The following is a 26,722-nucleotide window of genomic DNA, read 5'->3' on the forward strand; positions in this document are numbered from 1 at the left end:
CATGACATGGGAGACAGCATCATGTGGTGACACACATGTGACACAGAACATGCTTGTTAGATTGAATTCAGTTTTATAACAAAGCTACTCCCTCTATAACCCATTAATCCCAAAAGGCCCCACCCCTCAAATACCATTAACATATCACTTTGGGATTTAAATTTCTTTTTTTTATTGTTCTGGTGGGGGTACATTGTGGCATTAACAAATGTTCTCCCAATATATCAAATGTATCCAACATGAGTTTCACAGGGACATTCAAACTATGATAATAGAAAGAGTAAAATTTCACTCTTTTGTATGTAGATATCCAGTATTCCCTATTGTTGATAACACTGTCCTTTCTCAATTATATTGGCATCCTTGTTGAAAATCAAGTAACCACATATGCAAAGGTTTATTTCTACTTGCTGTATTCTTGTCCATCAGGCTATATGTTTGTCCTTGTGTTCCATATACTCTTCATTTAAATTTTTCAAATATTCCAATTTTACCACGTTTGCTTTATACCCCCTTCTTTTTATTCCTTCTCTTTCCTCCCCTACCCTTACCTTTCCTTTCCTCTCCATCTCTTCTTCCTTCTTTGCCTCCTCTTTTTGTTCTCTCTCTCTCTCTGTCTCTCTTTCTTTCTCCCCTTCTCTTTCCACATCCAGTTATTTACATTTTGGGCCACTAGAAGTAGTTATAGACATGAGGATGGAGAATGGAAAGACCAAAAGCCTAGACTTTACTCACAAATATTGAATGTGAATTTCTTAAAAGCAAGGATATTTTCTTATGCATTTTCATCTGGGGTGATATCGTCCCTAAGGGGACAAAAATCAATTCTATGAACAAAAAAATCTGATGTCACAATGGTTCATGGCCCTCCAAAGCTCAACCTTACCCAATAAAATCTTATTCCTTAGTGCTTATTTTGTCTTACAGGAAAAAAAATTAATTTCATCTAAATATCATTTAATTAATCTCCTTGGAGAGTCAATAATGAAAAAAAACATTTAGGAAATATTCTCTTATATAATCACACAATCATGACTAAAATCAGGAAATTAATATTGATACAATAGTCTAATCTGCAGACTTTTTTTTTTTTAACATTTCACCAGTTATCCCATTATTATCAGAAGAAAAAAATACAAAATAAAACCCCAGCTCTCTCTTCCATTGCCTGACATTGGCATGGCTTGTTAGTATTTTTTCATCTGGAACAGTTTTTCAATCTTTCCTTTATTTTGACACTGATATTTTGAAGAGTATATTTAGGCCTTTTGCTCTGAAAAATGTTCCATAGCTTATAGTTATCTGATGTGTCCTCATGATCAAATTATGCCCCTTTGGCAGGAATTTTGTTTTGGGCAGGCAGTTTTTAATTCTCCCTTTGTGAAGGGAAGCATGAGTCCATTAACTGGGAGCAAGCAGAAAATATGATAAGGTCAAAAGACAGAATTGTGTAATGGTCAGCATTTGACCTTTGTCATCACAGGTCAATTTGGTAGAAAATTGCTCCAGTCTTTATGCCCTTGAGAAAATAAAATCTCAATGAGACTCAATAAGATCTGTAAAATGGAGCACAAAAATAGTACGTACATCAAAGAAGTACTATGAACACTTACATGTGGTAATGAATGAGAAAATTCTTAGCTCAGAGTCTAGCATTTACCAAGAGTTTAATAAATATTGATTTCCATTACAATGTTTAAAGAAGACTAATTTTTATTAGTATATATTATTTGTACAAAGGGGCTTCATTGTGATATTTTCACACATGTATACAATATACCTCAATCAAATTCACCCCTTCTGTTCCTCCCTTTCATCCCTCATACCCCTTCTTTTCTTCTTGTGAAAATTTTTTAATAAAATATAAATGTGAATAAGAATGTTGGCATATGCCCATGACATACAACTATAGAATGTGTATGTTTAGGAATATTAACCCCATTCCCAGCCATAAAACAATTCTCAACAATTTTCAAATATCTAGAAGAATACAGATTTCATTCTTTGACTGCAATGCAGTTAGGTTAGAAATCACATGACAAGGGGAGAGCACATACAGGAGATATAGGAATAGGTAGAAAACCCAAATCACGAAAGCATTTGATGTCCCCACTCCAGAGGAACTAATACAGAAAGCTTTAGCAACAGAAGTTAACATGAGAAGGGGATCAGGAACCAGCGTAAAGATCAGTTAGAGATGAATCAACTTGGATTGTAACACATTCATACATGAAAGCAATGCTAGGAATCTCTCTGTATAGCTATCCTTAACTCAACTAGCAAAAATGCTTTGTCTTCCTTATTATGCTTATGTCTTTTCTTCAACAAAATTAGTGATAAGGGCAGAACAGGACCTGCCTGGATGTGAGGGGGAGAGGAGGGGAGAAGGTGGGGGAGGGGGACAGGAGGGAGAAATGACCCAAACAATGTATGCACATGTGAATAAATGCATAATTTAAAAAAAAATAAAATAAAATATAAAGGTAAATTAAAAATTATAGTAGAATATACCTCAATGATGTTGATTTTGAAAAAAACTAATGATAAGAGATTAGATAAACTCATCTCTTACGAAAAATGGTTTCTTATTTGCTTAAAAAGAAAGAAATCACAAGGAGCAGATAATTAGAAAAGTTCATATGTTTGGAAATTTTTTGAAAAAAATCACACTTCTATGTGCCAAATAACTCATAATGGAAATTTAAAATATTTGCATCAAATTATATGAAAATACTATATATCAAAAGTTGTTTGATTCATGCAAAGCTATAGTTAGAGGGTGATTTAGAACTTCAAGCATTTAGATAAAAACAGAGGAAGGGCCAACTCAAAATGTTGGAAAAATAATAGCAGAGAAAATAAAGGAAATATTGGGAAGTAAATAAGAATGATAAGAATAGTAATTATGAATTAGTAAACAAATAAAGAATAAGAAGGGTCAACAAAAGAGAGTTTGTTTTTTTCAAAAAGATTAATACGTTTGACAAACCTCTGGAAAACATGAGAAAGCATTCTATAAGCAATATTAATGATTTACAAAGAGACTATCTCTGCAAATGTTACAGACATGAAGAAGACAGTAAGAAGATATTATGAACAACTTTATGCCAACTCACTCCAAAATTAGATGACATAGAGAAATTACTAAAAACACTTATTTTCAAACATTAAAATTAGCTGAACTTGATGGTGTATGATAACTAGAGGGTAAGGTGAGAGGATTTCCCAGTCTAAGCAATTTAGCAAGACCCTGTCTGAAGAAAAAAGAAAAGAAAAAAGAAGGAAAGAAGGGAAAAGAAAGAAAAAGAGAAGAAGCAAAAAAGAAAGGAAGAAAAAAGAGTCAGCAAGAAAAAGAAATTAAGATAAAATTCTTTTCACACACACAAAAAATATAAACTCCAGATAGCTTTACAGGCAAGTTTTACTGAGCATTGAAACAAAAAAAAAAATTTTAATTTTTTAAATTTTATTTTGTCATTTTTACATTTACTTACATGTGTATACATTATTTGTCCCCCCACCCACCACTTCTGGGCAGAACCTGTTCCTCCCTCTTGTTTTCTGATTTTGTTGAAGAGAAAACATAAGAGACATTAAGAAAAAATTAGCATTTCTCATCTCTGGCCATAAAGGAAATGCAAATCAAAACCACACTAAGATCCCACCTCACCCCTGTTAGAATTGCTGCCATCAGGAACACTATCACCAACAAATGTTGGTGAGGGTGGTGGGGTAAGGAGAAGGAACCCTTATACACTGCTGGTGGGGGGCTTCTCACCCCTTCTTAAAAATAAGTTTAACAAGTTTCATAGATGTAGGTCTATTTTCATACATGAGTATAAAGTACTTCAGCCATATTCATCCCCCCTTCACCTTCTTTAAACTTCCTGCTGAAATCCACACCAAACAGGACCTGTTTTACATTCCTCTTATTCATTTTTAACAACTAGATTCAATATATGAACGAGAACATATGAGATTTATCTTTCTTAGTCTGGCTTATTTCACTTTCTATCCATTTTTCTGGAAATGATGTAATTTCATTCTTCTTTATGGCTACCATTCCACTGTATTCCACGGTATCTTTATTCATTGGTTGATGGACAGTTAAGCTGATTCCATATTTTGGCTATTGTGAATAGTTTAAACAAGATTTATTATTAAATAAATGAGGTTTCTTAAGCAAGGCCAGTTGTAGGCTAGGGGTTTATCTCAGAGATAGAGTGTTCACCTAGCATGTGTTGAGACTCTTGGGTTCAATACCCAGCACTGCAAAGAAAAGGTGGAAAAAAAAAAAAGCAATGCTAGGATGGGAAGGAAATTTGCACTAATGTTAGTTCTATTCCAATAGTTACGGTTTTTAATTTATTAATTGTTTTTAAAATTAAAGTTAGCATATACAATTGTTTTCTGTAAGCATAGGGCATCTGAGTGTTAAAAGATGGCTTCTTTCTATTATAATTACGTTCGTGTACCTGGCTGAGCCTTAGATGAACTAGGAAGAGCTTATAATATTATGATTCCCCTTAAGCTCAAGGTGGATTTACTGAGTAGCTAATGAAACTTCTCTCCCATTTGCACAGGCCTTTTGTAAAAAAAACTTTTCTCATTCTGACTAAACAGTCATTTTCTTGCATCTTAAACCTGAATCCACTCCTTACTAGGTATCTGTACAGAGATTCAAAGTCAAATTATGGTTTTTCTACTATACTTGAGAAAATATCCTGGTTTTAGGATCTCATCTCAGCCTCTTGTCTCAGAATTTTATGATGTGACATATAGCAAATAAAACATAGTGGCATGAAAACAATGCCATTTAAAGCAATTTCTTCAACCACTTGTCTCTTCTCTCTGGAACAAGTGGCCTTTTCCATAACAAAATGTCCTTTTAGACCATTTTGTGTCACAAAAGTTTCACACACCCCAGGTCATTCATTGTCAGTAGAGGGATAAATAAGCAGAGAATTTTAAATGCTCTGCATAAAAACTGACCTGGATTATGGTGATCCTCTGGAAACAAAGAAGAGAGGAGAAGGTGCTGAGAGAGAGGCTGCAGAATGTGATACAGAAGACAACCTATGGAGAAATGTGGTGTAATGGGCAAGTATAGCGAAAGCAGATGGTTGAAGAAATTTAAGAATGACCAGATACTGACATTGGGACAGTTTGCAATGTGGGGCTTTAATTGAATATTTCTCCATCCCCTCCTAGTCCAAATTCTGCTATTGAAAACAAATATTTGACAGATGGCTACTTCATGGCAAACAAGGGAAATGGGCTAGGTTCCTCTTCTCTGTTGCCACAAGATCAAGAAAAGACAATAGGCATAGGAAGCAAGGGCAAAGGGGACAAAGTGGAATCGGGAAATCAGATTGGAAGTAAGCATACAAATAAAAATTCTAGTGAATTTACAAAAGTTAGAAGGTTTTGGACTCTTCATCAGACAAAGAATAGTAGACTTAAGGCAATTTTAAGCAATTAGATGTGTATCGAAGAACAGGTTGATCCTAACTGACATCTGAGATGATTATATGTAAAAGAATCAGGAGACATTTGACAATCAGAATTATGTTTAGAAAATCTTGTAATTATCTTTTCCAGGATACTGGAGGAAATCCATGACCATTAATAGGAGAAGAAGCTTGTGATCTTCAATCCACATGTGCCTATAATTGGTCTTCCTCTTGGAAAAGATAGGCACCCTCAGAATGGAGAGACAGAGGCAGCAGAAGGTAGACCATGCTAAGATCTGGGAGGCTTTGGTTCAGGTGTCAGCTCTTCTGCAATTTTAAGTGACTCTGGGTAAGCTGTCCATGCTTTAAGCTTTTTTTTTTTTAACCCATAATCCATTCAAACTATTATTTTTCAAATGCTGTTCAGTCTCTTAGGACTGGACCCTTCCATTTCTCCTTCTTACAAGACATCATTTTTGTTTTGTTTTATTTTACTTTGGGTAGGTGGCTTATTACTTCTGAATCAAGAGCATTTGGTCATAGCTATGGCTTACTGACTGCATATTAATGCCAACATTCCTATGTTATTCATAAAGTATTATCTTTTTTCTTCCCTTAAAAACTTCTCCTGGATTACCCTCAATATGACTTTCTCCTCTGTCCAGACAGTATATTCATTCTCCAGTGTCTTTCTGATTCTTTATCCTAAAGTCTTAAGCAGAAATTCTTGTTTGCATCAACTTCCATTATCAGAGAGGCATATGAAGCTTTGGAGATAACACTTGCTTTCAAATACCCAGAAACTCCTCCCCAACTTTCTGTCTCAAGGGAGTTCTACAGCTTTGGGTGGGGAGTAGTAAGCATCAGAGAATATCTGAAACAAGGTTTCCAAGTCAACTGCTGATGTCTTCCTATCTGGAAGAGAAAAATTTGTAGGAATTGCTGATTAAACCAACATTTTCCACTCAGGTTTATAATTAAGATTAAGTGGTTCCCATTGTTTGATGTGGCCAGTTTTATTTTAGTGGGAATTTCCTTCTGTTTGTTTACATTGATAAGAGTTACATGTTAAATGTTGGTAGTAAAATATAGATTGGCATGCCTACCAGATTGGGATCTTAAGTTTATCACTTTTAGAAAAGAACCCTTTTTATTATTTCCTCTTGAAATTCCTTATCTTCAAAGGTTTTCATTTTTTTCAAAATGAGTTGTTTCTTAAATAACTCCTGTTCTCATTTTTTAAAAGAAAGAAATCAAAGGCTTCTGAACTAGTGCTACTAAACTTAAGTAATTATAAGCAAAAATAATGCAAGCTGACATCTGATTAGCCTATGTTGCCTTATAGAAGATAAAAATGTAATGACTTTTAGGACATTTGGCATATGGGAAATAATTTAATGGTCTTCATCAGGCAAAGTTTCTAGGCCCTGAGTCAGAGCAATAATTTAGAATGGTGCTCAGCTAAAAGATAAGTCCACCCAGAACTTCAGGACATGCCTTATTTGGAATCAGGGTCTTTGCAGATACAATTAAGGTATGGACCTCAGAATGAGATTTATTCTGCATTAAGGTAGGCTAAACTAATGACAGGGGTCCTTATAAGAGATAGAAAAGAAGGCATAGACACACATAAAAAGAAGGCTATGTACAGACAAAGGAGCACCAGAAGCAGAAGCAGAGGCGAGTCCTCTAAACCTTCTATGGGAAGCAAGACATTTCACACAGCTGTGAGAGAATAAATTTCTATTGTTTTGAGCCAACAAACTGTGATGCTTTGTTCTGACAACTTTAGAAAAAGAACTGAATTTCCTTGTTGGAATATTCTACCAACAAATTTACAGGTTAAGGAATGGAACAGATATGACTAAAGTACCTAGAATTCCAATGAAAATTTGAGGTTGACTGTGGGTGGTTTTAGACATACAGGCTCAGGTGAGAGTCTTTCTTTGGGGTAGGAAGCTCACATGGCAAATGTTGGCTGAGCTAAGTGTTCTTGCATCATGACTCTTCCTATATCCTTCTCAGAACACTTGAGAGACGTAGTCAAATTTAAAGTGTTCCAGGTATGCTTCTGAGATAATCAGGTTCACAATATAACAACTAAAAGATTTTGCATCCGATAAATATTTCTAGAGAATCTGGCTCAGGGTGTGCCTCCACTAGCTTGATTTTACTTCAGATTCAGCACCTCAGACACCTAATGACCCAACTCCCAACAAGAATGGCAGGCTTTGAATCGTGGTGACAACTAGAAACTTCCTAATGATAACCACATCATAAAGTAATCCCATTTTTTGATGTTGTCTGGTTTTAATTGAGCAATTGTATGATTCTTTTTTATCTCCTCTTAGCATACAAATTGTTCTTAAAATATTTTAATAGTTGCCAATAGAGTTTATACTATTTGACTAACCTAGGTCCTTCTGAAAATAACTCTAAACCACTTCACATGTAGTGTGCTACCTTATAGCTAAGTATTTCTAATTTTACTTTCCCATCTCTTATGACATTACTGTCATTATTTCAGTAATATGCTGTAATCACCCAATATATTGTTACTATTATTATTTTAAGTAGTTATCTTTTAGATATTTTAAAACTAAGGAAAATAGAAGATTTTATTTTATCTTCTCTTACTTCTTCTCTGACATTCTTTTTATATTCCCTTATGCCAGAAGAACTTCTTTTAAAATTACCTTAAAGGCCAATCTCTTGGCAATGAATTTCCTCAGTTTTCACTTGTTTGAAAAAAGTGTCTATTTTTCCCTCATCTTTGAAAGCGTGTTTAAAAACACACTTTAAAGTGTGTTTTTGCTGTAGATGAGTGACTTTTTTTTTTTTTGCAAAACTTTAAATATTTCATTTCACTCCCTTCTTGTCGGTACTATTTTTGATAAGAAGTCTGCTGTAGTTCTTGTCATGTTCCTCCATAGGTATGGTGATGGTATTTTTCCCCTAGCTTTTTCTAAGATTTTATATTTTTTTGTTCTGTTCTTTGTTTTTTTCAGTTTGACTTACAAGACTACCTGGTTGTAGAATTTGGGTATTTATTTGCTCAATGTTCTCTTAGCTTTTTGAATTGCTAGTTTGGAGTATAATACTATTTTTTGAAAATTCTGTTTGACTACTTCAAATATTTCTTCTGATCTGTTTCTTTGTTCTTCTGGCATTTCAATTACATATGTTATACCTTTTTAAATTATTCTACAGTTGTTAGATGTTCTGTTTTCTCTTTTTAAAATGTTTTTGTGCTTTAGTATAGGTTATTATTATTGTGTTATCCAAGTTCACTGGTTTTTCTCTTATTCACACCATGTCTACTCAATGAGACCATTAGGACATTCTTTATCTCTATAGCAGTGCTTTTTTGGGGAAGGGGTTTAATTTCTTTTATTTTATTGTATCATTTTTTCACTTACTTACATGTGTATACATTATTTGGGCCACCTCCCAGGGGGTTGGTTAACATCTAGTGTTTCCTATTAATTGTTTCTTAGAGTTTCCATCTCCACTTACATCATGCATTTATCTTGATCATTTGGGTTTTTTTTCCATTACAGTGCTTAACATATCAATTATAGTTGTTTCAAATCCCTCTGTATTAATTTCAAGATCTATATTGTATCTGAATCTTTTTCTATTTCTTGCTTTGTCTCTACAAGTGTGGTGTTTTTTTCTTATCTTTCAACATACTTTGTAACTTTTTTAGTAAAGACTTGTTATGGTGTATTGATTAAAAGAAACTGAGGCAAATCAGCATTTAATGTGAGGGGCTTTGGTTAACCGGACCAGGAGTTGGGTTTTGATGTTTGCTATGTATGTAGGGACAAGAGACATAAAATTCATCTAGTGTCCTTGTCTTTGTCTCCTCTATTAACCTTACCTTAGGATTCCCTAAGTTCTCCTTCCTTAGAGATAGTTGAAATCTCATACTCCTTTCAGCTGTAACCCTCTGCTATACTGGAGTCTTTGTTGCTCTGGTGATAAGGTGTGGATGTGCAGAGTATCCTGTAATTTTATGATGAAATCTCTGTCTTTTACCATTAAAATACACATCCCTATTCCTGGGATGTGACCTTCACAAGTGTGTCTTATTCTCTCTCTATACTCCTAGGTGAGATAGGAATGAGAGAGAGTGTGAAAGTGAGAGAAATTTTCTTCCGCAAGGTGGGCTGAAATTCTGGTAAACCTTTACTCGTGGCTAACAGGAGAACACTGAGGTTGTGTTTTACAACAGTTACTTTTTCCCTCCCTCTACCAAAGACATGAGAATTTATTTCTCACCTCTTCACTGTGTGACCTCTGGAAGAAAAACCCACAAAAATGTGGGAGCTCCATAAGGCTGTAGCCCTCGGGAGTTTCTCACTCTCAGAATTGTCTTCGCTTAGCTTCCTGAAATTCATCAAAAATTATCATTTAAGTATTCCAGTTTATAGCCCAGGGCTCCTCTGCAGTAACTAGGTCTGTCAGCTTACCATCTCTAGATTTGGAGGTGGCAGTTTGTCTAGTAATCTCACTTTGCTGATGCATCCATAAAAAGTTTTAAATTTTGTTTATTTATCTCTGTTATTGTTATCACAATGAGAGTTATGACTTCTTGCACACTCTTTACATGTTTTGGGGGATAAGTAGAAACAAAGCAAGGAGGCAGAGGTCACAGTGAACAGTATATAATTTTTATAGCAGCTCTATGTACCTTCTAGCACTGGCATCAAATCAAATGTACGAGCTAACAGTGTAACCCATCTGTAAATCTAGGTTGGTTTCTTCCACAAGTGATATGTATTTCTACTTGGCTTGAATCCATAGGTGAGCAGCTTCCAGCTCAGCTTCAAACCCTAACCTAGGCACCAAGAAGGGAGAGAGATGCTTTCCATAGGACAATTTGGTAAAGATCAAGGACTTTACTATTACATGTGTGAGTTTAGGATATTTGGCATCCTAATCCAAATCCTCATCCTCACTCAAGAGTGCATTCAGGAACAGAGATAACCACCATGGCACATTGCAGCAAAGAGCATGAGATAGCTCTGCTGCACACAGGTCCTACCCATCTTAAGCAATGGCTTTGTCTACCCTTGAGTCCAGCCATTGTCAGTTGCAGATCTTAAGTAGCAGTACCACCTTGCCAATGAATACATCCTGGGGCTGACTTGATCAGAAGCAATTACAGAGCCCATCCAGCAGGTAGACTGATTGCAGAGTCCAGCCAATGGTCTCATCTGATAGAGCCCAACCCACATCTCTACCTAAAACCAGAGCAAAAGAAGTAGCCCAGCTATCAAGTGAACTCAAAAGCCAAATCTTTGTCTTCTTGGGATCAATACCACCTGGGTTATCCAGAATCACAAGCTAGACTAAATAGGGAAGGTTTATCCCTGTCAAAGAACACATATAAAAATCAGAAGATGTGGTTATCTCCTCAAATGCTCAGACACCAAAACAGGAACACAAGGACACAAAGAATCAGGAAACATGACACTGCCAAAAGACTTTAACAAAGCTCAAGGGTGGTCCCTAAAAAGAGGGATAATTATGAAATGACAGATCATTCAGAATAATCTTCTTTAAAAATTCATGAGACTACAATAATATAAAGAGTAAAAAGTAAGTGAAATTAGGACTAAAATTAGAAGTTTGACAGAGAAATATAATTAAACCTTAGAGATGAAGATACAATAAGAAGTGAAAAATAATATTTTTCAGGCTGGATTAACAGAAGAAATAATCTGTAAGCTTGAAGGTAGTTTATTTGAAATTATCCAGCAAAATGAGCATAAAGAGAGAAAATGAAAAATGACAAAGAAAGTCTATGGGAATTATGGGGTATCAACAAGACACCTAACTTATACATTAAAGGAGTTTGAAGAACAAGAGAGAGAAAGGGAACAAAAACAAATTTAAGGAAATAATGATTGAAATTTTACCAAATCTTGGGAAACATGCCAAAATTCAGGTATAGGAAGCAAAGAGGTCTCCAGTAAAGTTCAACCAAAAAAGCATTCACCAAGGCACATACTAATGAAACTATCAAAAAAAAAATCAAAGAAAAATTCTGAAAGCTGAAAGAGATCCTAAACATATTACATTCAGGGTATTTTAAGGTAACTGTCGATAAATCACTATAGCTATCAGAAGAAATTCTGCTGGTGAGGAAAAAGTGATTCAATATATATCAATGAAAGAAAATAATTGTCAACTAAGAATACTTTATTCAGATAAGCTGTCCTCCAGAAATAAGGGAGTTCATAACACTAAACCTACCTTATAACAATCACTCAAGGGAGTTCTTTAAGCTTTATCAAAATGCCATTATTGATAACATAAAGCCTATGAAAGCTCAAAACTCACTAGTATAAGTAAGACAGACATATTCAGAATACTATCAGGACTGAAATTTTTGTGTGTACGTTACCTCTAATACAATGGTTAATAGAAAAATCTGTTAAACCAGATGCCAGTGGCTCATGCCTATTATCCAGGCTACTCAGGAGGCAGAGATCAGGAGGACTGAGGTTCAAAGCCAGCCCGGGGAAATAGTTCACAAGACCCTATCTCATAAAAATAGGGCTGGTGGAATGGCTCAAGGTGAAGGCCCTGAGTTCAAGCTCCAGTACAGAAAAAAGAAAAAAAAAGAAAAAACTCTATTAAAGCAAATATAGTTAAAATTAATTGTCAAGAGATACAAATTGCAAAATGATGTAAATTTTAACATCAAAAGCATATAATGTAGTGATATAGTAAAAGGGTAGCATTGTTAGCAATCAATTTTAAGTTGTCATCAGATATAAAAAGCATTTTACCACTATCATGTATTTTACATAAACTTCATGGTAACCACAAAGCAAAAATCTGTAATAGATATGAAAAATGTAAACAGAAAGGATCCAGAGAATACCACTATGGAAACAAAGAAAAATGGCAACAGAGGAAGAAGCAACTAGAATAAAAAAACAAAATGATAGTAGCAAATCCATTCCTGTCAATAGTTACCTCAAATATAAATTTTTTTAAATCCTCCAAATAAAAAGATGTAGAGTGGCTGGATGCATAAGTAAATAATACATAGCTATATGCTACCTATGAGAAACTCACCTCACGTTTAAGGACATGCAAAGACTGAAAGTGAAGGGATGTAATAAAATATTCCATGCAATTGGAAATCAAAAGAGATGAAATTGACTTTATGTCAAAAACTGTAATAAGGGACAAAGAAGATCATTATATAATGATTAATGAGTTAAATTGTCAAGAGTATATAATAATTATAAATTCATATGCACTAAGCATTGCAGCACACAAATGTATAAGGTAATTATTAAATATCTGAAGAGAGAGACAGAATGTGATGTGATAGCAAGTAGAGGATTTCAACATCCCATTTTCCACAACAAACAAATCATCCAGACAGAAAATTAGCTTTACAAAAGTGGATTTCAGCTATATCTTAGACCAAATTAGCTTAACGGACATATATAAACATTTTATCCAAAAGCAAAAGAGTATACATCTTCTCTATTGCACATGGGACATTCTCCAGGCTATATCATATGTTAGGTCCCAAAACAAGTCTGAACAAATTTTAAAGGATTGATTTATATTAACTCTTTCTTTCTACAATGATATGAAACTATAAGTTAATAACTATAGGAATCATGAAAAATTGGGCTAATATATGAAAATTAAACAATACACTCCTAAATAAACAATGGGTCAAAGACAAAATGAGAAACTATCTTGACATGAATGACAATGGAAACATAATATCCCAAAACCTATGGAATATACCAAAAACACTTTCAAGAAAAAAGTTTGGAGTGAACAATACATATACCAAAAAAGAAAGAAGATAAACAAGATAATGTTAGAACCTGAGGAACTAGAAAAATCAGAAAAAATTAAACCCAAAGTTAGTAAGAAGAGAGTAAGAAAGATTGCAGAAAATGTAATGAAATGGAGAATAGAAATACAGTAGGGGAAAAAAATCCAATAAAACTGAGAGGCTTTTTTTAACAACAAAAAAGGAAAAAGCTAGACTAAGAAAAGAGAGATAAGACTCAAATAAATAAGATCAGGAATGAAAGATGAGAAATTACAACAGACACAATAGAAAGACAAAAGATTGTAAGAGATTGCTATGAACAATTATATATCAATAAATTGAATGACTTAGAAAATGTGTAAAATTTCTAGAATCATACAAATTATGAAGACTGAATCACAAAAAAGTAGCAAATCTGAAAAGATCAATAACAAGAGGTTGAATTAATAATAAAAATTATCCTATCAAAGAAAAATCCAGGCTTTTGCTACACTACTATATCCTACCAAACATTTAAAGAGCCAATGCAAATCATTCTCAAAGTCTACCAAAAAATTAAAGAGGAAAAAGTACTTCCAAACTCTTTTTCTGAGACTAGCATCACTCTGATACTGTGTTAGTCAGCTTTTTGTTACCATGACAAAATAACTGAGAAAATCAACTTAAAGGAGGAAAGATTTATTCTGATTCACAGTTTCAGAATCAGTGTACGACCATTTGGCCCCATTGCTGTGGCCTGTAGTAAAGCATAACATCATGACTGGGAGGGCATGGCAGAACAAAGATGCTCACTTCATGGTAGTGAGAAACCAGAAGAGAGAGGGCAAGTGGTGCTCAGGGGTCCTAACACACTCTTCAAGGGTACACCCACAATGAGCTACTTCCTCCAGTTAGGCCCCACTTCCAAACTACTTCTCAATAGTGCCACAGTGTGGTGATCACATGGGTGAAACTATAACATTTTTGCCTTGACCCACAAAGGCTCATGTCCATCTCACAATGCAAAATGCATTCGGTTAGCTTCCAAGACTCAACAGTTTGGGCATTGCTTGAAAGCCTAAGTTCAAAGTCTCTGAGACCCAAGGCAAATTCCTAGCTGTGAACCTCCATGAAATTAAAAAAGAAGTTACAGGACCCAGCACAGTGGCATGCACCTGTAATCCCAGGCATGTGAGAGGCCCAGTTAGGAGGACGGAAGTCTGAGGCTGACCCCAGGCAAAAACATAAAAACCTATCTGAAACATTACTAAAAGCAAAAAAGTAGCAAGAAAGAATCAGAACAAAGCAACATTAAAACCCAGTGGGCAAACATTAAATTCTGTAGCTTCATATTTGGATCCAGGGCACATGGTCAATAAGAAGATAAACACTGCATGTTCTCACTTATAGGTGAGGGTTAAAAAATTCAAACACATAAAAGATAAGAACTAAATGGTGGTTACCAGAGACTACAGGAATGGAGGAATGTGGAGGTGTTGGTCAAGAGAATGATGTTTCAGTTAGGAAAGATAAATGATAAGTATTTGAGGTAATGGGTATTTTAATTAGCATGATTCAATAATTCTACATTATTTATATGTGTGTGGGTGTTTATCACAACATCATTATGTACCTTATAAGTATATACAATTATAACATGCCAGTATCCAATACAAAGTAAATTAAAAAATTTAATGAGCACTTCCTGTGTGCTAGGCATTTGGCAAGCCTTTAGGGTAAAGGGAGCAAGAAGTTACAGTTCCTGTGTACAGAATTTATAGCCCCCAAAAAGGAGAAAGTTAAGAGGAAATTATGGAAACACATGGAAGCATTTAATCCAGTCTAGAATACCAAGAAGAGCTTCAGGTAAGACATAATCCTCAAAATGAGAGGTAAATAAAAAGGAGGAATTTATCAGCAGAATGACTTTGAGGAGTCTTTATTACAGGCCAAAGGATAATGCAGACAAAGCTTTGAAGGATGCCATAGTGTTTGGAAAACAAAGTACTTTTGTGTAGTAGTTGGAGTAGAAAGTAGCAGAGAGCAGAGCATAATATGGTGAGTAGGGGAAAGGATCAGTGGGTATACGGAGAGATACTGCCGTCCAGATAAGCAGGATACTGTTAGACATTTTAATCCATATGTGTGAATTTTATCCTAATTGCCTCTGAAGGGAAGACCCTGGAGGCTTTCAGTCATGGAAATGACAGATTCAATTGGCATTTTGGAAATATCACTCTGTTAACAGCTGAAGGAAGGGATAAACCCCCGACACAAAGTGACTAGTTATTGCACTCTTCCAATAATCCAAATAAGGGATGATAAGAAAGAAGAGAAAAGAAAGGGTGGGAAATATTTAAGAAGTGGAATTGCTAGGGCTCAAACTGTTTGTAAATGAAGAGTGAGGGGACTGGTTAGCCTTCTGATGATGCACTTGTGGCATCCCCTTCACAGATCCAATCAATTGTGCACAGAGTGATAGTCTGGGGGTCGAAAACATAGCAGCAATGTGTAAGGAACTCCTCAGAAGGAAGTTGTCACAATGCCATTCTGAAGTCTTGCATTGACTTCTGATAGCCCCTGACTCCTGGTTTCTGAGGTGGGAAGGAATCAGAGGATTCTAGATGTGTGTACGCAGAGGCTTGGCCTGCCTATTCACAGATACATTACACGTGATTTTGACCAAACACAGTTAAATAAGTACATGAACAGATAGATAGATAGATAGACAGACAGACAGACAGATAGTTTATTAACATAAATTTCAAAAACAAAATTTTTAATTCCTATGCCCCGTTTACACAGCTTAGTTGATATGGAAAAGCTCTCAGTTCCGCATTATGTTTAATTTGTTGTATGATCTGCTGTTTCCCTGCCTTCAATTTTGTGAAAATATGCCTCTCCAAAAACCAAGGTAAAAGTTAATATGCTTAATTTAAGTGATAAAGCGAACATTTTAGATTTGTCGAAAGGCAGCATGTCTTTAGAAGAAGTCGGGTGGCATTATGGGAAAATGAATCAGGTGTCTGCAGTACAGTATTGCACTTTGCACACCCTGAGTATTCATTGTTTTTCTTACTTGGAACCATATACCTGCAGACATCAAGGGTTTACTGTAATACACAGACAAATAACAGTCTTGTTGGGAATGGAAGAGGTAGCAGAACATATGAGCAGTCCCCATTTAGCTCTCACCTTTCCAACACATGATATGAACTTACCTGCTGGCAGACCATTGTTCTTTCATAGAGAGCTGTTTGGTAAATTGAGGCAATTATCTTTCACTTCACCCAAATCCTAATCTCTGGCAGTTCCTTGGGAGGAACTGAAGATCAAACTGCTCTCCCAGACAACGTGCTTATTTGTAAGCACCCTTCATTTTGTTGGTTATCCCCCATGTACTGGCCCATGAAAGCTGTTTTTCAGATCCACAGTATTTCCTCCATTTTACCTTTGTTCATTCTTGTAGGCAAGGAGGTTTCCTTCAACATTAAAGCTATGTTAGTGTTGTAATTATTGTGTGATTCTGAATGGATACAACACCCACTAGCAGTAGCCATGCTGTTATGCTTAGGTCCTGATGGGTCACAGGCCTATATTCTTGTGCTATTATGAAACTCTTTTCATTGAATCTAGGGGGAAAGAAAGTATACTGCTATTTAAAACATTAGCTGCCTTCCAAGGGATGGAGGAGGATGAATCTTGTTAAAAATAATCTCAGGGACTCTGCTGATCTTTTGTGCCACCTTAATGGTTCTTAGTGCAGCCAAAGTGGTCCTGAAACTAAGTTTTTGAGTAAAGATTGGAAAGAACTTTGTTCTTTGCTACAGAATAAACAGAATCCATAGTTTGTGGAGAGGTGGATAGGAGAGAGAAATAGGTGAGGAAAAGATGGACAGAAAGATGGGAAGGAGAAGGAGCCAACAAGACAGTAAGAAGTCTGTGCAGTATATATAGGTGCCACAAATTTGAAACACTTCATGGAAGAGTGGCTGCCATAGCTTAGGGCAGGGAGACCAATATTCAGTTGGAAATGAGAATTTCTGAAATGACTTCTATGCCCCACACTCCTCCCCATCATCTTTTCAAACTTTTGGTAGAGTCTTATAGATACCATATGTGGGAAATTTTAAGCAGAAGAAATGTGGATTCCATACCAAGAACACATGAGTGGGAAATTATGCTTTGCATATGAAGAAATCTATAAACTGAGCTAATATAGCAGGAGCCAGAGGTAAGTATGAGAATATGAACCTCTGAGAAATCAAAAAGATCATGGGGCAGGAACTGGGTTTCCATATGTTCTGAAATTGGGGTGAGAAATTTTTAAAAGGAAGATTACCTGAACTAAACATTTGGTTATGCTAGCCATGACTGGTCTAACATGTATGAGCTGTGGAAAAATACAAATGGAGTATATTTGTATAAATATATAAAAGTTGTAAACTAAGTGAAAAAACTGGTAAACAAAATATGTTCTAAAATTTTATATAGGCAAATATATCTTCATAAGACCAAAGCTAAAATATATAAAATTATGGTTTTAATATTTCTGTAAGTTGGCAAAACATCACAGATGCTTGAAATTATTGCACATATTTGGATATTCTTTTATGGATTGCCCATGCTTATATAAGAATAAAATCAATATATAATTTTTAAAATATATGTTTATTCCTAGAAATTTATTTTTCTTGCCTTCATTCCAGAAAAATCACTATGCTCTTTAATCAATATTTTCATGTAATATTTGTCTTATTGATGGCAATGTCATATTATATAATTTTCCTTGAGTTATTATGGTCTTTGCATAGTTTTTGTTGATTTCAATTCATAGAAAATTTGCTTTCCTGAGGCAGTAGCAATTGGAACTGACAAGAAATGTTTAAAGCAATGTTTAAAGTTAGAAATGAACCATATGTTAAAACAAATTATGGTCAAACATTGTGATGGGTCAATATAATAAATTATCCTTATTACAGAGTATGTTATAAAATATTTAAATTTCATCATATAAATTACTATCACTTATATCAGAATTCTTTACTATCTTTAGAAACAATATCTGGATCTACAGTACTACTGAAGTTCTTTAAAAATTTCAATGCTGGAATATGATATGGAAACACAAAAATGCCAATGTCTACTTATCTCTCTCTGAGACAACACCTGTCATGAACTCACAAATAGTCTCTGTAGAAATTAACACTGTAATTTTTGTATATAAATCCTTTCTTTCAGAGTTGTGGATTCCTTTCTTGAATTTTTCTTATGTTATTGAAATATCACTTTTGTTGCATGTTTCACATGTAATTTCTTTTCTTTTTGATGGTACTTAAGTTTGATTGCAGGGCATTGTGTCCTAGGCAGGTACTCTACTTCTTGAGCTATGACCCTCAACAATTTTTGCTTGATTATTTTTGGGATAGGACCTCACATTTGTCCCCAGGTGGCCTGCATGATGGCCTATTTATTTTACTGGCTTTACTGGGATGTCGAGCATGTGCCACTACACCCAGTTTTTGTTGGTTGATATGGGGTCTCACAAACTTTTTGACTGGTCTGGCCTCAAACCTCGATCCTCCCAATCTCTGCCTCTTAAGTTATATTTAATCAATATCAAGCATTTAAAATTTTATTTAATATTTTAAAACTTTACATACATCATTTCAAATATATTTAAAGAATTAAATTACTCATAATTACAGTGTGTCTACATATTTGTAAAGGATCAGTACTAGCCATACTTTTTGAAAAGTATGCATTTTATGTTAACTACAAATAACATAAGAGTAATATGAATTGTGTAACATTGCAAAACATTTCTCATCTGCCATGTGAAACCCGTGCAAGTTGGTGGGTCTCTGTGGAACCACTAATTGGAATGCAAAGAGAAGCAAGGAAATGGACAATTGGCACTACTGGGAAATGATAATCTTTCATATAAGAACTCAGTGCATTCACATTATCTGAGAGGACAAATTTGACAAGTTAATTAATTTGTTTTTTTTTTCTGTTAAGAGCTTCTGCCATTCAAACTTCTCCTCATGCTGGGGAATATTCATCTCCTAGTGCCACAATCCACCAACTTGATTGTATTTGGACATAATTTCTTTTAATTTTGAGGACAAAGGACTAGAGAGGTGAAGAAGCATTTCTCTAGGGAAGTAAAAACTGTTATTAGAACAGATGTTAAGGGTTTGTGTCCTTAAGCCAGCAGTGGATATTAGATCCCAAGGTCAGAAGCACATTTGGGTTTTTAAATAAATTCATTGTTGGCTGTTTACGATATGTATATCCCTTTGAAGTATGGGGTTTATGGCAAGATTCCTTTGCCCAAAGTGAAAAATGATACACTAGCATCATTTTAAAATATTTCCATGGTAATAAATATCATAAACTTAGCTTATTAACATATGTGCTGATGATGAGGAGTTGGTTACTTTTCTCATCATCATGACCAAATACAGACAGAGACAACTTAAGGGAGGAAAGATTTATTTTGTTCATGATTTCATAGGATTTAATCCACCATGGCATAGTGGAGCAGAGAAGCTTACATCATAGCAGCCAGGAAGCAGAGGAAAGCATACAGGAAAGGGCAAGGCAAATACATGTTCTTAGTGACTTACTTCCCCAACTAGGCCCCACCTCCTACTTTTCATCATTGCCCAATACTGCCAATATTATGAATTTATCAATGGATTAAACCATTCATTAGGTCAGAACCCTCATGATCTGTCTCTGGAAAAGTACACACACACACACACACACACACACACACACACACATACACACACACACGTGTACTTTACTAATTTCTCAGGCATGTATTAATCCAGTCAAATTGACAATCAAGATTAATATAAAAAAACCCGTAATTCCTTTTGTGCTTTACCTCAAGTGGTTCCTCTAACATTTATCAATAGTCTCATTATATATCTTGAATTGCTCCTCATCCATTTCTCCTTCTTTGATTTTTTTAAAAATCAAACTAACTATAACTCTCCAACTGTGAGTTGTGTTCAGGAGGATGGAATTTTCTAATTGACCAACCTGGATTATCTACTCATTCCAGTTTTGAAAGAAATGGGGTCCTGCCATTGTGACTGATCATATGGTACAACATGGTCCATCAGAGTTACCTTTGCCTAGACATGATGGTTAGTTCAGAGATAAGTACATGCCCCCAGCAAGAGCAAGGTTTTCCAGGTATTTAATGGTCTCTGAGATTCCTGTACTTCAAAGTTGTCAACACTGAAGACCAAATAGGCCTGCAGACACCAGAGACTATGTTTTCGAATGCTTGCCTATGGGAGGAAAACACATATAGAAGAATGAGTACCAAGAGATTAAGAGAAAGACACGTGATGATATCAGGGGAGCCCCTGATCCAAACTTACCTACTATGAATTATTGAGTTATATGAATAATTATATACTCTTATTCTTTCTTTCCCTCATTTATCTAGTCCAGGTTAATTTTTGTCATTTATAACCAAAATGTTCTAAATAATATATAACCTTCCTCCCCCCTGCCTTCTTGTCTTATTCTTTTATGTACCTCACTTCATTATTTTTAATATGACTTTCCCATTCAAGCCTGTGTGACATTGAATAAAAGAGTGAATGAAGCTGACAATAATTTACTGTGGTTTTTTGCCACATATAGAAGAAGCATTTATCAAATCTTCTGTCATTTCTTTCTTTGATGTGTATATTATTTTCTTCATGGCTACAAATGAGGAAAATCTGCTCATAAAGTCCAACTGTCTCACTTAATATCAACAGCTCAAAAGCAACTGAGGCAGGATTTGGAACCTGAGCTAACTGACCACCAAATCACCAGTGAAAAACTGTTGGTTGATTGCTAGTTTTAGAAACCCTGGATTATCTTTTCTCTCACTTGTCTTTCTCTTCATGGTTCCTGTATTCTTTCTGTCAATAATATCTCCTAATTTGCTTCTCTCAAAAAGACCATTGATTTTTCCCAGCATCTGAAAAATCAATTAGCTTAACAATTAGTTGTGCCTTTCAGACTTCTTAGCATTTTTAGGATTCTTCTTAGTATCCCCAGCACTCAGATCTTGGCTTATGGTAGGCAACAAGCTTATAGCCACATGTTGGGGAATTCTTTGAGCCATGGATTATTTGCTCCACTAACTCATTATATAAAAATAACTATTTCATTTGTCTTGAGTTTTCTCTTTTCTAGAGTAAACTTCTTTAGTCCTTTCAGGTCTTCTATCGCAGTTGAAGAGGGTTCAGACTATTGTAGTCCTTATGAGTATGAAGATTCGTTCTTTGGGATGATTAATACAATATTCAATTTTCAGACAGCTAAGAAGGGAAAGAAATATGGAGCACAAAGACCAGTGATGTTCTGTCACAGTAATAATCTTTGAATTTATCATAGTCCTTAACAGTGTATGGTAATTATTCATTTGCTTATCTTTACTATTAGATTACAAACTCAATGATAAAAGACACACTATTCGTCTTTTCCATTTAAATTCCCAGTACAAAGCACATGATTTTACAACTGGTGTTAAGCACACAGGCTTTCAAGACAAACTACTGGGCTCAAATCCTATATGTGGATCAGCCTAGGCTCTATGAACTTAGTAAGACACATAACTTCCATAACATTTTATTTCATTTATCATTAAATGGGGATAATTTTTATTTCTATCTCAAAAAGTCATTGTGGAGGCTAGGCAGTCTTACTAGAAAGCATTTAGCATAATGACTAGTGCACAGTAAGTACTCCAAAATGCCTGTTGCTGTTATTGCTATTTGTATAAGGTCTTCAATAAATATTTTTTAATGATTTAGTGATAATTTCCAGACTTTCACTGTATCTGCCCTTAACTCTTCATTCATGCCAGTTTGATAATGTTCCCCATTCAACCAACATTTCAGATAGGATGTGACCAATACAATGTCATGAAAAACAATCACCTCCCTTTTACATGGTCATCTTTCTCATTTAAGCAGGAGTTGATCCACATTGTCCTTGCTAGACCTTTCAAGCGCTCTCAAATGTGTCCTTTATCAACTCATTTAGGGAAATCTTGAGATAGAATTCATGAACTCACCAGGTTGGAATCCAAAAATTTGGGTGACAGATTTGGCTTCAAAATGAAGTGTGGACCTGAGAACAAACAGAAAAGACAGTCTCTTCAGTGACTCAAGGAAGCAAAGAAAATAACTCTGGAATTAGGGTTGGATGGGTAGAGAACAAAAGTTAAAACTGGGAAGCAGGATGGAGATGACAATAAAGATTTGCTTATGTGTCAGCAAATGCCAAGCTGAAGAAATAAAACTGTACTTATAATTATTCAACCAGATATAGTTTGTATCCTGAGAGTTTTGTGTGCTGCAATAAAGTGATTTTTGTCCTCTGAAACAGCTGTGAGGGAGGGACAGGGATGAAGAAGAGAGGGGAAAGCAAGTGAGTCCTGAGGTATAATCTTTAGAGGAGTGACTTCCCCTTGTCTTATGGGGTAGCAGTAGAACTATACCCAGGGCAAAATAGCTATAGAGCTTGGTATCTGGGAGCTTCTCTGGGCACCTGTTTCATCACTTGTGCATGGAAATCAGGTGCTTTTACCAGTCCAGATGGACACCACCTGTTTCTGTGCCAACATCCTAAATTTGTAGGCACTGAATGGTAGCCAAAGGTTTATGTCCTGACTGAAGTATCTCTGTGGGCCTGAGCCTTGTAACTGAACTAAAAGCATTTTTCCATACCCTAATTTTGCTCTTTCTATTTGGATACAGGACAACAGTTCTGGAAATCATGGGCAGAACCCAGATCACTCCTCTCTGGCTTTTAGAACTGAACCAAGATAGCTTGTACTCCAGAAAACGGGCTTTCTCTTCTTTTGAATACATTCTTTTCTATCACTGGTATCATGAAATTACATAATGAAGATTCATTTAAAGAGTTGATTCATTGATCACCTAATTAATTTAAAGGTCATTTCTAAAGTTATTTATGGCTTCGTAAGTTAGATTTAGGCCTATGTTTATTCCACCTCCCCAAAAGAAAAGGTTTTTTTTCTCTCAAAGTCAAAACACTTTGGGAAACTGTAATACAACATGCATAACTCCCAGAGCCCTATGTGACTGAGAGTTGTGACTGAGTGTTGCATTTAAACACTCTAAAAACAGAAGGAAATAATTTTAAAAGTAAGTCTGAGTTTATTTGGTTCTCTCAAGAACATTTAAGGAAATCCCTTCAAAAATCCACAACGTTCCTGGCTCTGATCAAACATTCATAGGCAGCAGTTCTGCTTATACTATTGTTATGATTTCCCATTTATTATGCTTATTTTAGAACCTGCCTCCTCAAGTTTCCACCTCTGCAAGGGTTCTGTCCCAACACCCTAGATTCCTTTCATGAAGGCTCCTGTCAAAGCACATATCTTATCTGAATCATACAGAAAGTCATTATCAGCTAGAAACAGCTGAATTAGTTTATCAGATTGGCTTTGGCTACTATCAGAGGCCAAAGTAACAGAACCTTGGAACTCAGTCATAAGTAGAAGTTTCTTGGACCCTAAACTGTAGAACATACAAACGGGTATTGTAAGTGATTCAAATTTCCTGTTCTAAAACAGAGAAATCCTTTGAATGACTATACGGAAAAATAGCAATCTACCTTTAAATGTTGTGAACACAGTAAAAGAAGATATATTCTTAGCCTTTCTATGTCACAGGGCAAGTGAGATAGTACAAATAGAGCAATAAGGTTCTTCTTGCTGTTATCTTCTATAAGAAACATTACAAATCAAGAGTGTGTGTCTAACATTGACTTACAGAAGCAGTTTAATTATTGAGAAATTATTGGCCTCTCTTGACAGATGGTCAATTCATCAATTGACAGAAACTTCATAGCATTAGCTTTTAAGAATACCCCCTTTTTAATTCCCAATCCCATAATCACTAAATAGTTTTCAGTTCTTTACTTTCCCAATTACATGACCTTACTCAAGTCACCTAAATGTCTGGAGCATATCTTTATCAGCAAAATGAAAAGTCTAAGTTAGAGAATTACAATTTCTTTTAAGTGCTGAAAGTTGACTCAAATTATATGATTTGTAATTTTAGTTCCCTGAGCAGAGCAACCCATCAAGAAGCTACTATAAGAAGATTGGTTCCAATTTTTAATTTTTATGTCATTTGCACCTTTTCCTATTTAACTGCTACTGCCTCTATTTAACTTCAGTCTGGACCAATTGGTGTATTTGATTAGAATAATATTATTGTTTATGTTACAGTTTACATGTTATAGTTTATAAAATGCTGTAGTGCTAGAAGAGGGCATAATAATCCAAGAATAGAGGCCCAGAAGCCAAATTGCCTTCTCCATTGCTTCTCAGCTGTATGATCTTGGGGTGATTATTGGTGTTCTGGTGTTGCCGACTATAAAAAGGGGATGAAAGAGCAATGAACTTATGGGGTTACTGTGAGAAATAAGTGAATTAATACATTAAAGTATTTAGTGCAGTTGTATATCCGCTAGCAAGCACTCAGTGACCATTAACTGTACGTTAATTACTGTCATCATGTCTCTTGATCTTACAATGCTAAACAGGTATTTCTAATGACCCTATAGAAGAGGCAACTAGAGGATATGTCACACTTATCATCAAAGGTCAACCAATTAATAATAATCATGTGCTAAAAGTGGACCTCAGGCATTGTAGTTTGAAGTCTAGTGATCTCTGCATACACTGGGATTCCCTTATAGATCCAAGGGCTGGAATTTGATCACTGTCTAATCTGATGGAGCTCCATTCCACAAGAGCTCTGCCTCTAGGTTATAGACACCTCAGCACCAAGCCAGCCATCTCCAAGTCTTTTCTGCCTGAGGACCTACAAGCAGAGATAATAGTTTCATAATTCTGTGCGGGGTACAAGCCAGTATAGTATCTCCCAAAGACATCTGCTTTTACTACTGTCTTTTCACTGGAAGTAATTACTCTCATCTTTTGACAGCTATACCACATTATCTATATCTGTTTTTATAGAATTATTCACTTCCCAGAATACATTATGGCATCCTGCATACTTATCTGCTCTGCTACACTGTTCACTCCATGGTTCACTCATTTTGCACCTGATTGTGTACTCCATAAGCATTTGTTGCCTGAATGGAAAAATGAATGAGTGAGTGAATGAATGAATGAATGCATACTTAAAGTATTTGGAATCAGAATTAAGTCCCTGCAGAGAGTCATAATATAATACAGAGCTCAAGTAAATTCTGAGTAGTGAAAATGTACCTGGCACTGAATCAGATATTACAGGGAGTCCAAAATGTATGTCATAGTCTCTTAAAAACCTTTGTACAGGCAAAACTTATATTCATGAAGAAATTGTACCTGAGGGGGAAAATGAAATGATATAAGAGAATAATGGCTGTCTTCAAATTAGAATGCTCCTCAAAAAAATCATTTTAAGTTACTTGTTTGAAGTTTGAAGTCTACTTATGGAAACATTGTCATAAATTTTATGATCTGTTTCCATATTGGTCTATAATGTTTTGCCAGAAAATTCAAAGATGGAAAGGGTTTTAGGATTTATCTGGTGAAACTCTCATTTTATAGAAGAGACAATGTGACTTTCCCAGGATCTCAGTGAATAGCTGACACTGCAATTCTCATTTTAGTAGCTTTCGGTACTAATGATAGCAAAAGCAATCATCACATCAGTAACCTGTGCTTACATAAATATTTATCAATGTCCATTGTGTGGCAGACATTGTGCAAATGTCTTTTCACCCAAGTTCAAACCCAAACATCAGTTTTTATTTCTCCATCTCCTTTCTCTGTCCCTCTTCCAATTTTACCCTGCTGATTTTCTTCCCAGATATCTCATCTGTTTGCCCCCATTCCTCTCCTCACTTTTTTAGTTCAGGCTATTCCACCTCTTATCTGCCCAATTACAGCTGCTTCCTAATTTGCTCCCTAAAGCCCTTTGTCTCTACAATCTCCAAAGTGATTTACCTAAGATATCTTTTTTAAGAAATTAAATTAAACCCTGCTCTTCTCATTTCTCTGCCTAAAACGCAGAGACCCTGAGGCTTTTTTCTTCCTTTGTCTTTTTCAAGTCCTCTCACTTCTTCTCTCAGTCCTTTCCCAACAAAGGAAAAGAACTGATTGCATCCTCCTTACTTATTAGGAATGTTGGCCAGGAATTTGCCTAAAAGCATATTTGCAGATTATTGCCTGGGCCATCCATAGATTATAGGCAATGAGACAATTTCAGCTTTAAACCCAAAAGCTGATCATTTCCCAGGGAGGGGAAGTAAGGCTTCATTTTGCATGACAAAGATATCTCTCTAATAAAGAGAAATTGGATGATATCTATTTAAAACTTCTTATTAAGTTTTAAGACTTATTTTAACATCATGGCTGACCAGAAGCCATCCTAACGAGCAGTTTTTCCACATTCCCTGC

General features: G+C 35.4%; 1 protein-coding gene across 5 annotated transcripts in view; it reads right to left on the reverse strand.

Annotated features, from left to right (window-relative positions):
• Positions 1-19,743: 19,743 nt before the first annotated feature.
• The window catches only part of Cadm3 (cell adhesion molecule 3), a 56,876-nt gene continuing 49,897 nt past the window's right edge, over positions 19,744-26,722 (reverse strand). The window contains exons 10-11 of one of the 5 annotated variants that reach the window (XM_074047736.1): positions 22,352-22,407; positions 19,744-20,564 (exon numbers count right to left, since the gene is read on the reverse strand). In XM_074047736.1, coding sequence (XP_073903837.1) covers positions 20,424-20,564; positions 22,352-22,407 — 197 coding nt within the window. In that variant the 3' untranslated portion in view covers positions 19,744-20,423. Of the gene's footprint in view, positions 20,565-21,563; positions 21,594-22,351; positions 22,408-26,722 lie in introns of those variants that run through there. The other 4 variants (XM_074047737.1, XM_074047740.1, XM_074047738.1 and 1 more) reach the window with 4 other exon arrangements.

The sequence above is a fragment of the Castor canadensis genome, chromosome 11, assembly GCF_047511655.1.
Source record: "Castor canadensis chromosome 11, mCasCan1.hap1v2, whole genome shotgun sequence".
NCBI classification, from domain to species: domain Eukaryota; kingdom Metazoa; phylum Chordata; class Mammalia; order Rodentia; family Castoridae; genus Castor; species Castor canadensis.